Source organism: Ictalurus furcatus, chromosome 27, assembly GCF_023375685.1.
Source record: "Ictalurus furcatus strain D&B chromosome 27, Billie_1.0, whole genome shotgun sequence".
In the NCBI taxonomy this organism is placed as follows: domain Eukaryota; kingdom Metazoa; phylum Chordata; class Actinopteri; order Siluriformes; family Ictaluridae; genus Ictalurus; species Ictalurus furcatus.
This window is the reverse complement of record NC_071281.1, coordinates 3,032,712-3,045,000: the sequence shown is the minus strand read 5'-3', so window position 1 is coordinate 3,045,000 and position 12,289 is coordinate 3,032,712. Positions and strand designations below refer to the sequence as shown.

Sequence of the window (12,289 nt, the reverse complement as noted above, 5' to 3'; positions counted from 1 at the left end):
AACTGAAATGTTTTGCGTGTTGGGATTTGTTCTGAATAAATCAGCCTCGCCTTCTCTTTCGGTGAAGCAGAACACGAGTATTATTATTATTATTATTATTATTATTAGTTCTTGTTTTGTGTGTGTGTGTGTGTGTGTGTGTGTGTGTGTGATGACATCACGGCGTGGTACGATATTACGAGGCCCGTGACCGCGTCCTGAACCGGTTTATGATTTGGAATAATCGTCGTCGTGTCCTCTTTCTCTCTCGGACGTCCTGAAACTGCACACGGACTAGTTTGTTTGTTCGGGCTGTAGGTTCCGGGGGGTGGTGGTGGTGGTGGTGGTGGTTTCCGGGCGGCGAGATCAGACCATGGCGCGGTACGGGCCCTGCATCTTGAGGAACTGGATGATGAAGGACGGGCCGCCAGCAACGATCTGCGGCGGGAGCTGGCTCAGAGGGCAGTTCTCGATGCTCATGATGGACAGCTTGCTGCACAGCGCCAGCTCGAAGGGCAGGCCGTGCAGGTTGGGGTTGTCGTTCAGGTACAGTTCCTCCAGGTTCTCCAGAGTGCCTACAGCAGAGGACCAGATCAGGTCAGATACACGGCGCTAAATACACAAGGCTGGGACTCTGTTACAAAGGATCACTTGTGAAGTGTGTGTGTGTGTGTGTGTGTACACACCGATCTCCTCAGGCAGGTGCTGCAGAAGGTTCTCTCCCAGTCCCAGGTGAGTCAGGTTGGTCAGGTGACCGATCCCTCTCGGCAACGTGGTCAGCTGATTATTGGTCAACACAAGTTTCTAGAAATAAAATCGACACGAGTTTAAAAAAAAAAAAACGTATACAATGTTGTGTTTCAAATGTTTATATATTTTTGAAGTACATAAGTTTTGTGCTTTGTTTTGCATTAATGTTAATTTTTTTGGCTACAAATATTGTCCTAATAAACATTCTAAACAGAACAGAGGAGGAAGCGCAGGCGCGAGGTTTACCTGTAGGTCTTTCAGGTAGGCGATCTCGTTCGGGAGCGACTCCAGCTTGTTCTCCTCCAGGTCGAGCTCGCGCAGCTTCCGCAAGTTCCCGATGCCGTGAGGTAACTTCTTCAGTAGGTTGTTGGACAATATGAGGACCTGGAGCGAGCAATAACCAACACTGAGCCTCCGTATCTGATTATAACACAATCAATAAATGTCTTTCTAAGTTTTATACTGGGCGATTCTAGATAATCTGATATCACTACATTTCCGTACATCTCAGCTCGAAACAGGAAGTGCCGATTACCAGGGACCGCGTGTTAAAGTAGTAGAACACACCGAACGACGTACGTTACGGAAAGTCGGATAGTCCCCCGATATAATGGTCTACGCGGCACCGAAAAGTGTTGCGTGTACCTCGAGGGAAGCGAGGCCGCAGATGTCCTCGGGGATCTTAGTCAGCTGGTTGGTGGCCAGGTTCAGCTCCACCATGCTGGTCCATGTCCCAAAGTCCAGCGGCAGCGACGTCAACTGGTTGTCCTAATAAAGGACACGAAAAGAAAAGAAAAAAAAGGTTGCCAGGTACGTGTCACAAAACTAATCCAAACGATGGACAACCGCTAATAAAAAGATGACGCACTGTCCTAAACAGGTCTTTTATATTATAAATTTTATATATTACACACCTTCATGTTGAGCTTGCTGAGGACTTTGGCGCGAGAGAAGATGCCGAAGGGGATCTTGTTGATACGGTTGTGCTCCATGTTCAGCGAGTAGATGGTGGAGAACTGCGACGGGCCGCCCACCGGGTACGACTGGAAACAGTTGCGTGCCAGCGTCAGACTCGTCAGGTTCACCAGGCTCGAGAGCAGGCCCTGGGTACGAGCAGGGAAATGTGATAGCAGAGACCATGTATTCTGATCATTTTCTACATAAACAGGAAGTGATTGTGTGATCAGCGTTGTAGATAAAAATATACCCGTGCCGACATATTCGTTTCTTTCATTAGACTAAAACTCACATTTTATTTACAAAAAATGTATTTATTTTTTTGAAACGGACGACTCGGAGCGAAATATTTTCCGGAAAGCCACCGATAAGAGTCCGGCGTCGGTGTGAACTCCTTTAATACTGTTTAAAAAACATCTCGGGGAAATTCCTCAAGAAATCCGTCGAGAAAACACCAAGAATACATTTCTGGAAATTCTAGACAAAAAGGGCGTCGACTTTGACGATGATAAAATATTAAATCATTTAGATTTATTTTGGAATTTTTTTTTTTTTTTATCACCACAGCATAATTCCCATAGTTCCATTTGTGTCACTGCCGAGTTTTAATGACATCATTATTATTCTAAAATGTGGAAGAAAAGAACAATAAAGAATGAGTGGGGTGTGTGTGTGTGTGTGTGTGTGTATATATATATATATATATATATATATATATATATATATAAATATAATTTTGTAATCCTTAGTGACGACGAGGACGTAACAGCGGAGTAACCTTAGCGCACCTGTTTATTCCAGCTACGTGACCGCCGAGCGATCAGATGAGCGTCAGGTAAGCCGATGGAGCCGGTCAGGACCGGGTCACCGCGTCAGCGCTTTACGAGTAAGGAGATTAAAGGGTGACGCGATGCTCACCGTCTGTCATGCGGCGGACTATTTTCTTGGACACGAAGAAACGTTTCCTGATACGTCAGCGTTCGATGGAGATCGACAGGTCGTTGCATCATTTACGCGACATCAAAACGAACTGGATGAATTTCTCGGACCATGCCATCATGCTAACAGGCAACATTCCAATTTTTGCTAGCTATATATATATATATATATATATATATATATATATATATATATATATATATATATATATATATATATATATATACACACACACACACACACACACACACATAAAAACACAACTTGGCGTCATTTCTAAAATGCTCGGTGGCATGTTGTTACAGGAAAAACGATGGCGTGGAGGAGTACTGTCATCGCACTAAAGTTCAAAGCGTAATTTCCTCGAACTTCCGGTGAATTTTATTCCCCTCGTGCTACAGCCGTTTGCTAACGGAGAGGAGAGCGGCGTGTCTGGCTCTTACCTCAGGCAGCACGGAGATGTTGTTGTTCTCGAGGTTTAACTCTTCCAGCTCCCGGCACTTTGCTAACGACCGGGGGATCGCCGACAGTCTGTTGTACCGTAGACCCAAGCGGTTTATACTCGACAGATTGCCTGCAACAGTACAAATAAAAAGTGTTGCTAAGAAGAAGAAGAAGAAGAAGAAGAAGAAGAAGAAGAAGGAACGGATGTTTTGACTAAAGCGCCAGAAAATCCGGAGACACAATTTAGAAAGTCTGGGTTTTATTTAGGAAATTCGGAGACGTGCGCGGGTGCTAAAGCGTTAGGAGGCTTCGAAAACTAGAGATAAAATGTTCTAGTGGAGCGATGACTTGAGAGAAGGCGTGTGTTTCTGTGAGCGAGTACCGATAGTCTCGGGTAGGTCCAGGAGCTCGTTGTGCTGTAGGTCCAGGTTGGTGATCTGTGTGCAGTTGCCGATCTCTTTAGGAAGGTGCTCCAGCTGATTGTGGGCCACGTCCAGAGTGATCAGGTTGCACAGTTCTCCTACAGGGAGGGAGAGAGAGAGAGAGAGAGAGAGAGAGGAAGGTTATATAGGTTCAGGTTTATAGTTCTTTTTCCTCTTTCAGCTGAAAAAGTGCCTTATTTCTGACTATTCTCAACCCAGTTATTTTAATAAAACATTGTACAACTTTATACACGGGTCATTTTAGTCAGACGTGCGTGTGCATACGTACGTCACGACCTTCTATTTGACGTTAACAGACTCAGAGCGTCCTCGGAGCGAGGACAATTTGAGAGGAGACGAGACTAATGGGAGATTGAGGGGGGCGGGGCTTCCAAGAGAGCCAGTTAACTAACAGTCAGTCAATCATTGTAAATTTATCTGCTGATTGTTTTTTTAGGGATTGACGGACAGACACTCACCGATCTCGGCGGGCAGCTGTTTGATCTTGTTCTCGCGGATGCTCAGCATGGTGAGCTTGCTCAAGTTGCGGATGTCCTTCTCGACGGCGGTGATGCGGTTGAAGCGCAGGTACAGCGTGGTGAGAGACGTGAGGCGGTACACCACGGCCGGGATCTCCCGCAGCTTGTTGTGCCGCAGGTCGAGCATGCGCAGCCGCTTCAGGTTGTCCAGCGAGTCCGGCAGGCTGGTGAGCGAGTTCTCGCTCAACGCCAGCGTCACCAGGCCCGACAGGCAGCCCAGCTCGGCCGGGAGGCTCTGCAGCTTGTTACTGTACAGGTAGAGCTCGGTGAGCAGAGTCAGCTCCTTGACGGACGACGGGAGCAGGTGGATGGAGCGCTTGGACAGGTCCAGGCGCGTCGCGTTCTCGTCGCGGCATTTCACCAGCTCTTTGGCCACCTCGGCGTTGCTGGACTTCTTGCGCATTCCCGTTGCCGGGTTCGGCCGCTTTATCGTGTTGTCCACGGAGAACGCGACAGCCGGCGGCGCGCCTCCCGCGTCCTTCTTCCCATCTTTGGCGTCTTTCCCTTTGGTTTTGGGCTCCTTGCCGTCCTTCCCGAGGCTGCCGAGCGCCTTGTGCTCCTTGTCGCGCTCCTTACCCGTGAGCACTTTGGCCTCCTTTTCTTTGCAGTCTTTGTCTTTGCCTAAAGCGCTGCTCATGGTGAAAGCACTTCGGCCTGACGGAGCATGAGAGCCCGAGTCTCGCTCTCGCTCTCCTTTCTTCGTGTCTCTCGTTTGGAACTCAAACAAAAAGCTTTTTTAAAAAAAATCACTGCTACACCTCAGTGCGTTCGTACGCACCTGTACGCGTGCGTAAGTGCGTGTGTGTGTGTGATGATGGGCGGCAACACCCGGGCGCTCCTGCGTCCGTTAACACTCCATGAGGGAGAGAGGAGCGTGACTGAGCCGGGTCATGAACGACGAGGCGAGTAGCCTCATGCTCGTCTGAACTGTAGAAACTCCCTCGACTGGATCAGAACAGGGCGAGACAAAGGGGTCAGCAGAGGTCGCATCTTTCTCGCTGATCTGTGGGGGAAAAAAAAAAAAAAACACACTCGTTAGTAAAGACGGCGGATATCTTTGGTTAGCTTGGCATCGTTCTTGGTTCTGATTTACGCTCCACTAGGCGAGACGCCTGAACCTCGGCGCGTTTTGATTTACTCCGTGCCCTCGCTAACCAGGCCGTGAATCGGCTCCTCTCCAGACGCCTAGAGCGCTGGCTTGAGCGCTCATTCGCGTGCGGACCTCGACCTCCGTGTTTGGCGCCCGCGTGTCTGTGTGTACACGGGCGCGAGCCGCTTCGGCGGTGTGTTTATACAACTATCGATTTATGGATGCGCTCCTCAAGACGACGACGACTCCGTGTGTATAAAAGCGCGCTCGTAAAAAGGCCGAGGCGGCGATCTGCTTTCGTAGTCCCACTTCTCATTCCTGTGTGTGTGGAGTGTAAGCAGAGTGTGTGTGTGCGTGTGTGAGAGAGAGAGAGAGAGAGAGAGAGAGAGAGAGAGACCGCGTGAGTTGTCGGTCCAAGCTCAGATCAGAGCGTCGGAAAGGTTAATGCCGCTGAGAATAATCTTTGCGAGCGCTCTTCAAAGCCAGGACTCCCTGCAGGTCAGGAGACCTTTATAGCTAAAAGATGCATCGCTTTTTAAATAAAGAGTGTGCGAGTGCGTGTGTGTGTTTTTCGCAAACAAGCAGCGATTTGTCCTAAAAGACGAAATTAGGACTAAAAGACGCACAGCTGAACCCCGGTTTTAGGTCCGATATTCAACACATTCGCATCGGCGTGAAATTCGCAGGTGGACGGATGATGTTGCCATGGTTACAAGACAATAACGCCACATCATCACAGACACCACAAACACAAACACACTTCCAGCGTATTAAATACGTTACGATGATTTTTCTCTTTCTTTCCCCCCGCTTTAACTTTAAACGGCTTCTGGATGAAATTCATTTCAATTTATACGAATTCATTTCGTGTTAAAGATGCAAACTGATTTCATGTAAATATCGTCATGGCGACGCGGTAGTGTTCAAAATTCCCCTCGTACAAAGAGACTGAGAGAAAAGAGTGAAGTGAAACTGTGAGAGAGAGCTAAGGTGTTATCTGTGTGTGTGTGTGTGTGAGAGAGAGAGAGAGAGAGAGAGATAGAGAGTGTGGGCGAAGCCTGGAGACCAGCGCAGGGGTCAAACTGCATAACTCTCTCCTTATCCTACATCTCTGATGAGAGAAAACACACACACACACACACCTCGCATTCCTCTCCTCTGGATTCTTAAAACAGGCCTGCCGTGACATTTCTGAGAATCAGTCCTGAACAGCGAGCTAACCACAACGCAACACACACTCCACCTGACCTTATCTGGAGAGAGAGAGAGAGCCAGAGAGAGAGAGACAGACAGAGAGAGACATGGACATAGGCAGAGAGAAAGACCGAGATGGAAACAGAGGAAGACAGAGTGAGAAACAGAGAGAGAGAGAGAGAGAGAGACAGAAAGACAATGATAGAGATATTCAAAGACAGAGACATCCAGAGTGAAACAGCAAAACAGAGAGATACATGAAGAGAAAAATACAGAGAGATGAGAGAGAAACAGAATGAAAGACATGCAAAGAGACACACAGGGAGACACATAAAGAGACACAGACCGAGCGAGAGACGGATCGAGAGAGACACACAGGGAGACAGATAAAGAGACAGAGACAACGAGAGACACAGGGAGACAGACAGGCACAGGGAGACAGATAGAAAGACAGACACAGAGAGGGAGAGACACATGGAGACAGAGAGACAAATACAGGGAGATAGAGACAGACAGCGATTGACACAGGGAGACAGACAGGCACAGGGAGACAGATAAAGAGAGACACACAGGGAGACAGAGAGACACATAGGGAGACAGACACACACAGGGAGACAGAGAGAGACACAGGGAGACAGATAGAGAGAGACACACAGGGAGACAGAGAGACACATAGGGAGACAGACACACACACAGGGAGACAGAGAGAGACACAGGGAGACAGAGAGAGAGACAGGGAGACAGAGAGAGACACAGGGAGACAGAGAGAGAGACAGGGAGACAGAGAGAGAGAGACACACAGGGGGAGAGAGAGAGACAGACAGCGATAGACACAGGGAGACAGACAGGCACAGGGAGACAGATAAAGAGAGACACATAGGGAGACAGAGAGACACATAGGAAGACCGACACATAGAGAAACAGACACAGGGAGACACACAGAGAGACAGACCGATAGAGAGAGACGAGACACACGGGGAGACGGACAGAAAAAGAGAGAAAGTAAGAGTGACACAGAAAGAGAGATAAGAAACCACAGCATTTTGCAGTGAAGTTGCAGATGTAGCAAGAAGGTGGTGGTGATGAACCATCTCTCAGTCTGAAACATTTTCTCTCTCTCTGTCTCTCTGTCTCTCTCTCACACACACACACTGGTTTTAGATGTGAAGTGACGGCCGGCCGCTCCACAACTCTTTCATGTCCAACAATACAGCATGACTTGAACGTGATAAGATTATGTGATGTCACTCGCTTGTTCTACCTTCCACTGTAACATCCAACACACACACACACACACACACACACACACACACACACCTCACTGTGCGATACACTGATACATCACAGCTTTTCATGGAAGCAGATTTTTACCCTAAAATGGTCGTTTTGCCCTCCATGTGTGCCCTTTACACACACAGCAACAAAGTGACTCTATTAAAGTGTGTGCGCGTGAGAAGACTATACATACATTAACGTCATCGGGGGAAGACCCAGAGATCGATCTCTCTCACACACACAAAGCTAAACAAACCGATATCAGCTATCACTGTGTGTGTGTGGGGGGGGGGGGGGGGGGTTTACGTACACACACCAGCCATAACATTAAAACCAGTGACAGGTGAGGCGAATAACGATTATCTCGTTACCGCGGCACCTGTAAAGGGGTGGGATATATTTATCAGGCAGCAAGTAAACAATCAGTTCTCGAAGTTGATGTGTTCAGATTCTGAGCAGAAAAACCGGGCGAGTGTAAGGATCTGTGCGAGTCTGACAAGGTCCAGATTGTGACGGCTAGAAGACTGGGTCAGAGCGTCTCCAAGACAGCAGGACTTGTGGGGTGTTTCTGGTCTGCAGTGGTTAGTACCTACCAAAACTGGTCCAAGCAAGGACAACCGGCGACAGGCTCGTGGACTCCCAAGACTCACTGATGCTCGTGGGGAGCGACGGCTAGACCGTCTGGTCCGATCTCACAGAAGATCTACTGTAGCACAAATTTCTGAAAAAGTTTATGCTGGTTGTGATAGAAAGGAGTCAGAACACACAGTGCATCGCAGCTTTCTGTGTATGGAGCTGCGAAGCTGCAGACCGGTCAGAGCACCCATGCTGACCCCCTGTACACTGCTGAAACCTCCTACAATGGACACGTGAGCATCAGAACTGGACCAAGAAGGTGGCCTGGTCTGATGAATCTCGTTGTCTTGCAGTGGCCTCTTTCGGCAGCACGATGCACCCTGAGACACTGCAAAAAAATTTCAGGAACGGTTTGAGGAACATGACAAAGAGTTCAAGATGTTGACTCGGCCTCCAACAACTATCCCAGATCTCAATCCGATCGAGCTGAGCTGTGAGCTGAGCTTGGCTGTGCTGGACAAACAAGTAGGGCAAGGATCAAGGAGCTAGGATCTGCAGCTAACCTCTCGGTGCCAGACACCACAGCACATCTTCAGAGTTCTTGTGGAGACCATGCCTCGCTGGGTCAGAGCTGTTTCGGAGGCACAAGGGGGAAAAGCGGGGACCTACGCTATATTAGGCAGGTGGTTTTAATGTTATGGCTGAAAGTGCACCAAGATCTCCTGAGGAATCAGGAAGAGACCAGTTTTATGACTTCTCCTCTCACAGCACATCTTATGAGAGAAATAAATAAACAAGCAAATGTCAGCCACTGTTGTGAAACAAAAATAAGAGCCATGTTGTTCTCTTCTTCACTCATCTAGCTAGAGCTAGTGTTTATTAATATTAACCTTCCGTGATGGTATGTCTTCCCCCCCTCCTCTTCTTTTCCTAACCCGCATTCCAACAAATCCCGCCTCCAACTATCAACTGATTGGCTAGTTGCCACGTCTGTTACGCAGACTGCGCGTGAAAACGAATTCTCAGCCAATCCGAGAGCAGGAGGCAGGATCGTAGGAGCCAATCAGAGCTCAGGAGGCGGGATTTATCCAAATACGATTGGGGTAGGGGAGAAGAGAAAAAAAAAAAGGAGGAAAAAAAAAAAAAAAAAAAAAAAAACCACACACACACCAGCGTCCCAGTAGCTAACTGCAGTGACAGCGATTCGGGATTATTTTAATGTTAACTTCGCTGAGCAGACAGACAACTATTATACTTATTAGATAATAATTCGATAAAGCGTTTGGCTACACAAACTCGCGAGTCAGTAAATTAGCCATAATATTGGAGTACACCTTAGCAGGCTAATGTTAGCTTGATGTAGATGACAAACGAGGTGAAAATGTTAAATAACAATAACAACAATTCTTATTATTTATTGTTTAGTTCGCAAAATAATAAAAGCAGCATTTCGTGTTTGGTTTCGATTAAAAGGTAAAAGAAAGAGCCGAAGCGCTAAGCTAAGCTAAGCTAAGCTACGAAATGTTCGGCTCTCTCATGAAGGCCTCATGTCAAGCCGCGGTGAGGCGTGAGTGCAGCGTCCGGGCCGCGGTGAGGTTGGACGCGCTGAGTAGGCGATCAGTCATCCGGTCTTCAGCTCAACTGACAACCGATTACGGGTCGTCCGTTTCTGGGATCAAATTAGTCAGGATATTTACAGTCGGGTACGCGTTATTTCTGCACTCTATTTAAAAAGAAGGCGTAAAAGAACTCTCCTCAGACACATTCACAAGCTGTACACATATACAGAGAGAGAGGCACAGCGGCCATTCCGGGGCTGAACAAAAGGAGCGTTTTAAACCCGCTGCTCGGCACTGGAGCGCCGTGTCAGCCGCCGGCATCACCGGCAGCAGCGTTCCCGTGACATTTTAACGTTCGACGTGTTTCGTAAATCGACAACAGCGAGCCGCGTTCCGTGAATATAAAAGTGTTTTTTACCTTCAGCGGTGTCGCTCCGCCATCCTCCGCTTCCTCCTCCTTCCCTAACGCCGCCGCTGCAGCGCGAACCCGCCCCGCCCCTCCTCGTCTCCCAGCCCCGCCCATCACCCCCCCTCCTACCCCCTCCTTCCCGGCGTGATTGCGTCACACGCATGCAACGTTTCATCCCAAAACCTCGCGAGGTGTTGTAAAGTTAAGGCTCATAGACATGCGAAATTATCGCGAGATTTCCAAAACTCCTTTTCTTACACCCCAGAATGAGATTTAAATTTTTTTTAAAAAATGAACATTATTTTTAAATTAAAGTTCTACTAAATAATATACAGTCACTACCTCTCTCAGCGTGTCAACAGTTGTTAACTTTTTCAAGTTAAATAATAATACACTGAAGGTAATAAATATTCTTTAAGACTGTACATGTGGGAAAATGACCAAAGTCGGCGATTGAAATGAACTGAAAAGATGTAGAAATGTAAGTGTGAATAAAAGTTCAGTTGGAAATATAATGTATTGAAAATACTGTTTCCAAAAAATATTGGTACCCAGAGACAGACAGTCAGACAGACAGACAGACACAAACACAAACACACACACACACAGAGACAGACAGATAGACAGACACACACACACACACACACACACAGAGAGAGAGACAGACAGACACACACACAGTGACAGACAGACACACAGAGACAGACACACAGAGACAGACAGACAGAGACAGACAGACACACACAGACAGACAGACACACACAGACAGAGACAGACACTTTAATCTTAATCAACTGGCATATTTTTGGACAGTGGAAGGAAACCATTAGAAACTAGACGTTTTTCTCTAAATCATCCTGTCCGTGATATGATGCAAAGCTACAAATACAAATATGAACTACAAAATAGGCTACTGAATTGCACCTTGGGTAGAAATGAAATTGATTGAAAATAAAGAAAAGGAAACAAATGTAAAGAATAAATGAAAATAAGGACACACGGCGGCTTGGTTAGCACGTACACCTCACACCACCAGGGTTGGGGGTTCAATTCCCAGTGCTGCCCTGTGTGTGCAGTTTTTGCATGTTCTCCCCTTGCTGCGGGGGTTTCCTCCGCCAGTGCAAAGACAGGATGATTGGCATGTCCAAAGTGTCCGTAGTGTATGAATGTATATGTGACTGTGCCCTGTGATGGATTGGCACCCCGTTCATGGTGTACCCCGCCTTGTGCCCCATGCTCCCTGGGATAGGATCCAGGTTCCCTGTAGAAAATGGATAGATGGATAAATGAAAATAAATCTGTTCTCTGCACAGTGATCATGTAAATAAGTGCTAATTACGCATTTAATACTTTCTTTTAACATGAGGGTTTGAAAAAAAAAAAACCCTTAACATATGCTTATTTCTATTATTCTCTTATTTCTTTACGTATTTACACAGAAACGGGTTAGTTTTGCTTGTATTTAACACGTGTAACATGGCGCCATGGCCGCCAGGTGGCAACATCGTACCGCACTGTTTCCCGAACACACTGAGGAAGAAGAGCAGCACGGCGCCTTGGCAACTGCGTATCCAAGACCGAATCCCAAATCACTACTTGCTCCCTATCCTCGCTCCATAACGCACGAAGTAATGGCTTCGAGACATAAATATTGTAGTGCACTCCGGAACTAAGAAGGAGAGATTTGGGATTCGGCCCAGAAGAGACTCCTGAGTGAAACAGCACTACGGTAATCTTATATATAATACGTTGTTTATGTATTTATTTTCCCACCCAAACAAACCAAACTGTAGGTTTACGTCAGTTTTAGAGCCGCCATTTTGTAGCTCGTCTAGAAATATTAATAAAAACAACATTAATAAAAAATAAAGAAATAAATAACCTGAGAGTAAAGCTAATAAGCTTAACGTTAGACACTAGATAACCGAGCTAGCTGAAAATTATTATTATTATTATTATTATTATTTTTAAAAAAGACGAGTCTATGATAGTCATGATAAACGGCCATTAAGTTAAGAGCAGGAAATGTTAAGGAAGTGTGTCAAAAGAATTAACAAATAAAAAGGAAAAGTTGGAGCAGTTTTTCGCGATATCTCGTTTGTTTTTCATTGTCACGATGTTGGCGATTTCGATACCAATATATCGCAGGAAACCGC

The 12,289-nt window shown here is 46.8% G+C and overlaps 1 protein-coding gene across 1 annotated transcript; it reads right to left on the bottom strand.

The window, feature by feature from the left end:
* Positions 1–114: 114 nt before the first annotated feature.
* Positions 115–10,220, bottom strand: shoc2 (SHOC2 leucine rich repeat scaffold protein). The gene is made up of 9 exons (XM_053617271.1): positions 10,143–10,220; positions 3,971–5,033; positions 3,452–3,589; positions 3,069–3,199; positions 1,644–1,832; positions 1,375–1,497; positions 976–1,113; positions 666–783; positions 115–554 (listed from the first exon to the last, which is right to left on the bottom strand). Exons 2-9 carry the CDS (start codon positions 4,665–4,667, stop codon positions 346–348), a joined length of 1,743 nt encoding a protein of 580 aa, XP_053473246.1. The 5' UTR covers positions 4,668–5,033; positions 10,143–10,220; the 3' UTR covers positions 115–345.
* Between the last annotated feature and the right edge of the window lie 2,069 nt (positions 10,221–12,289).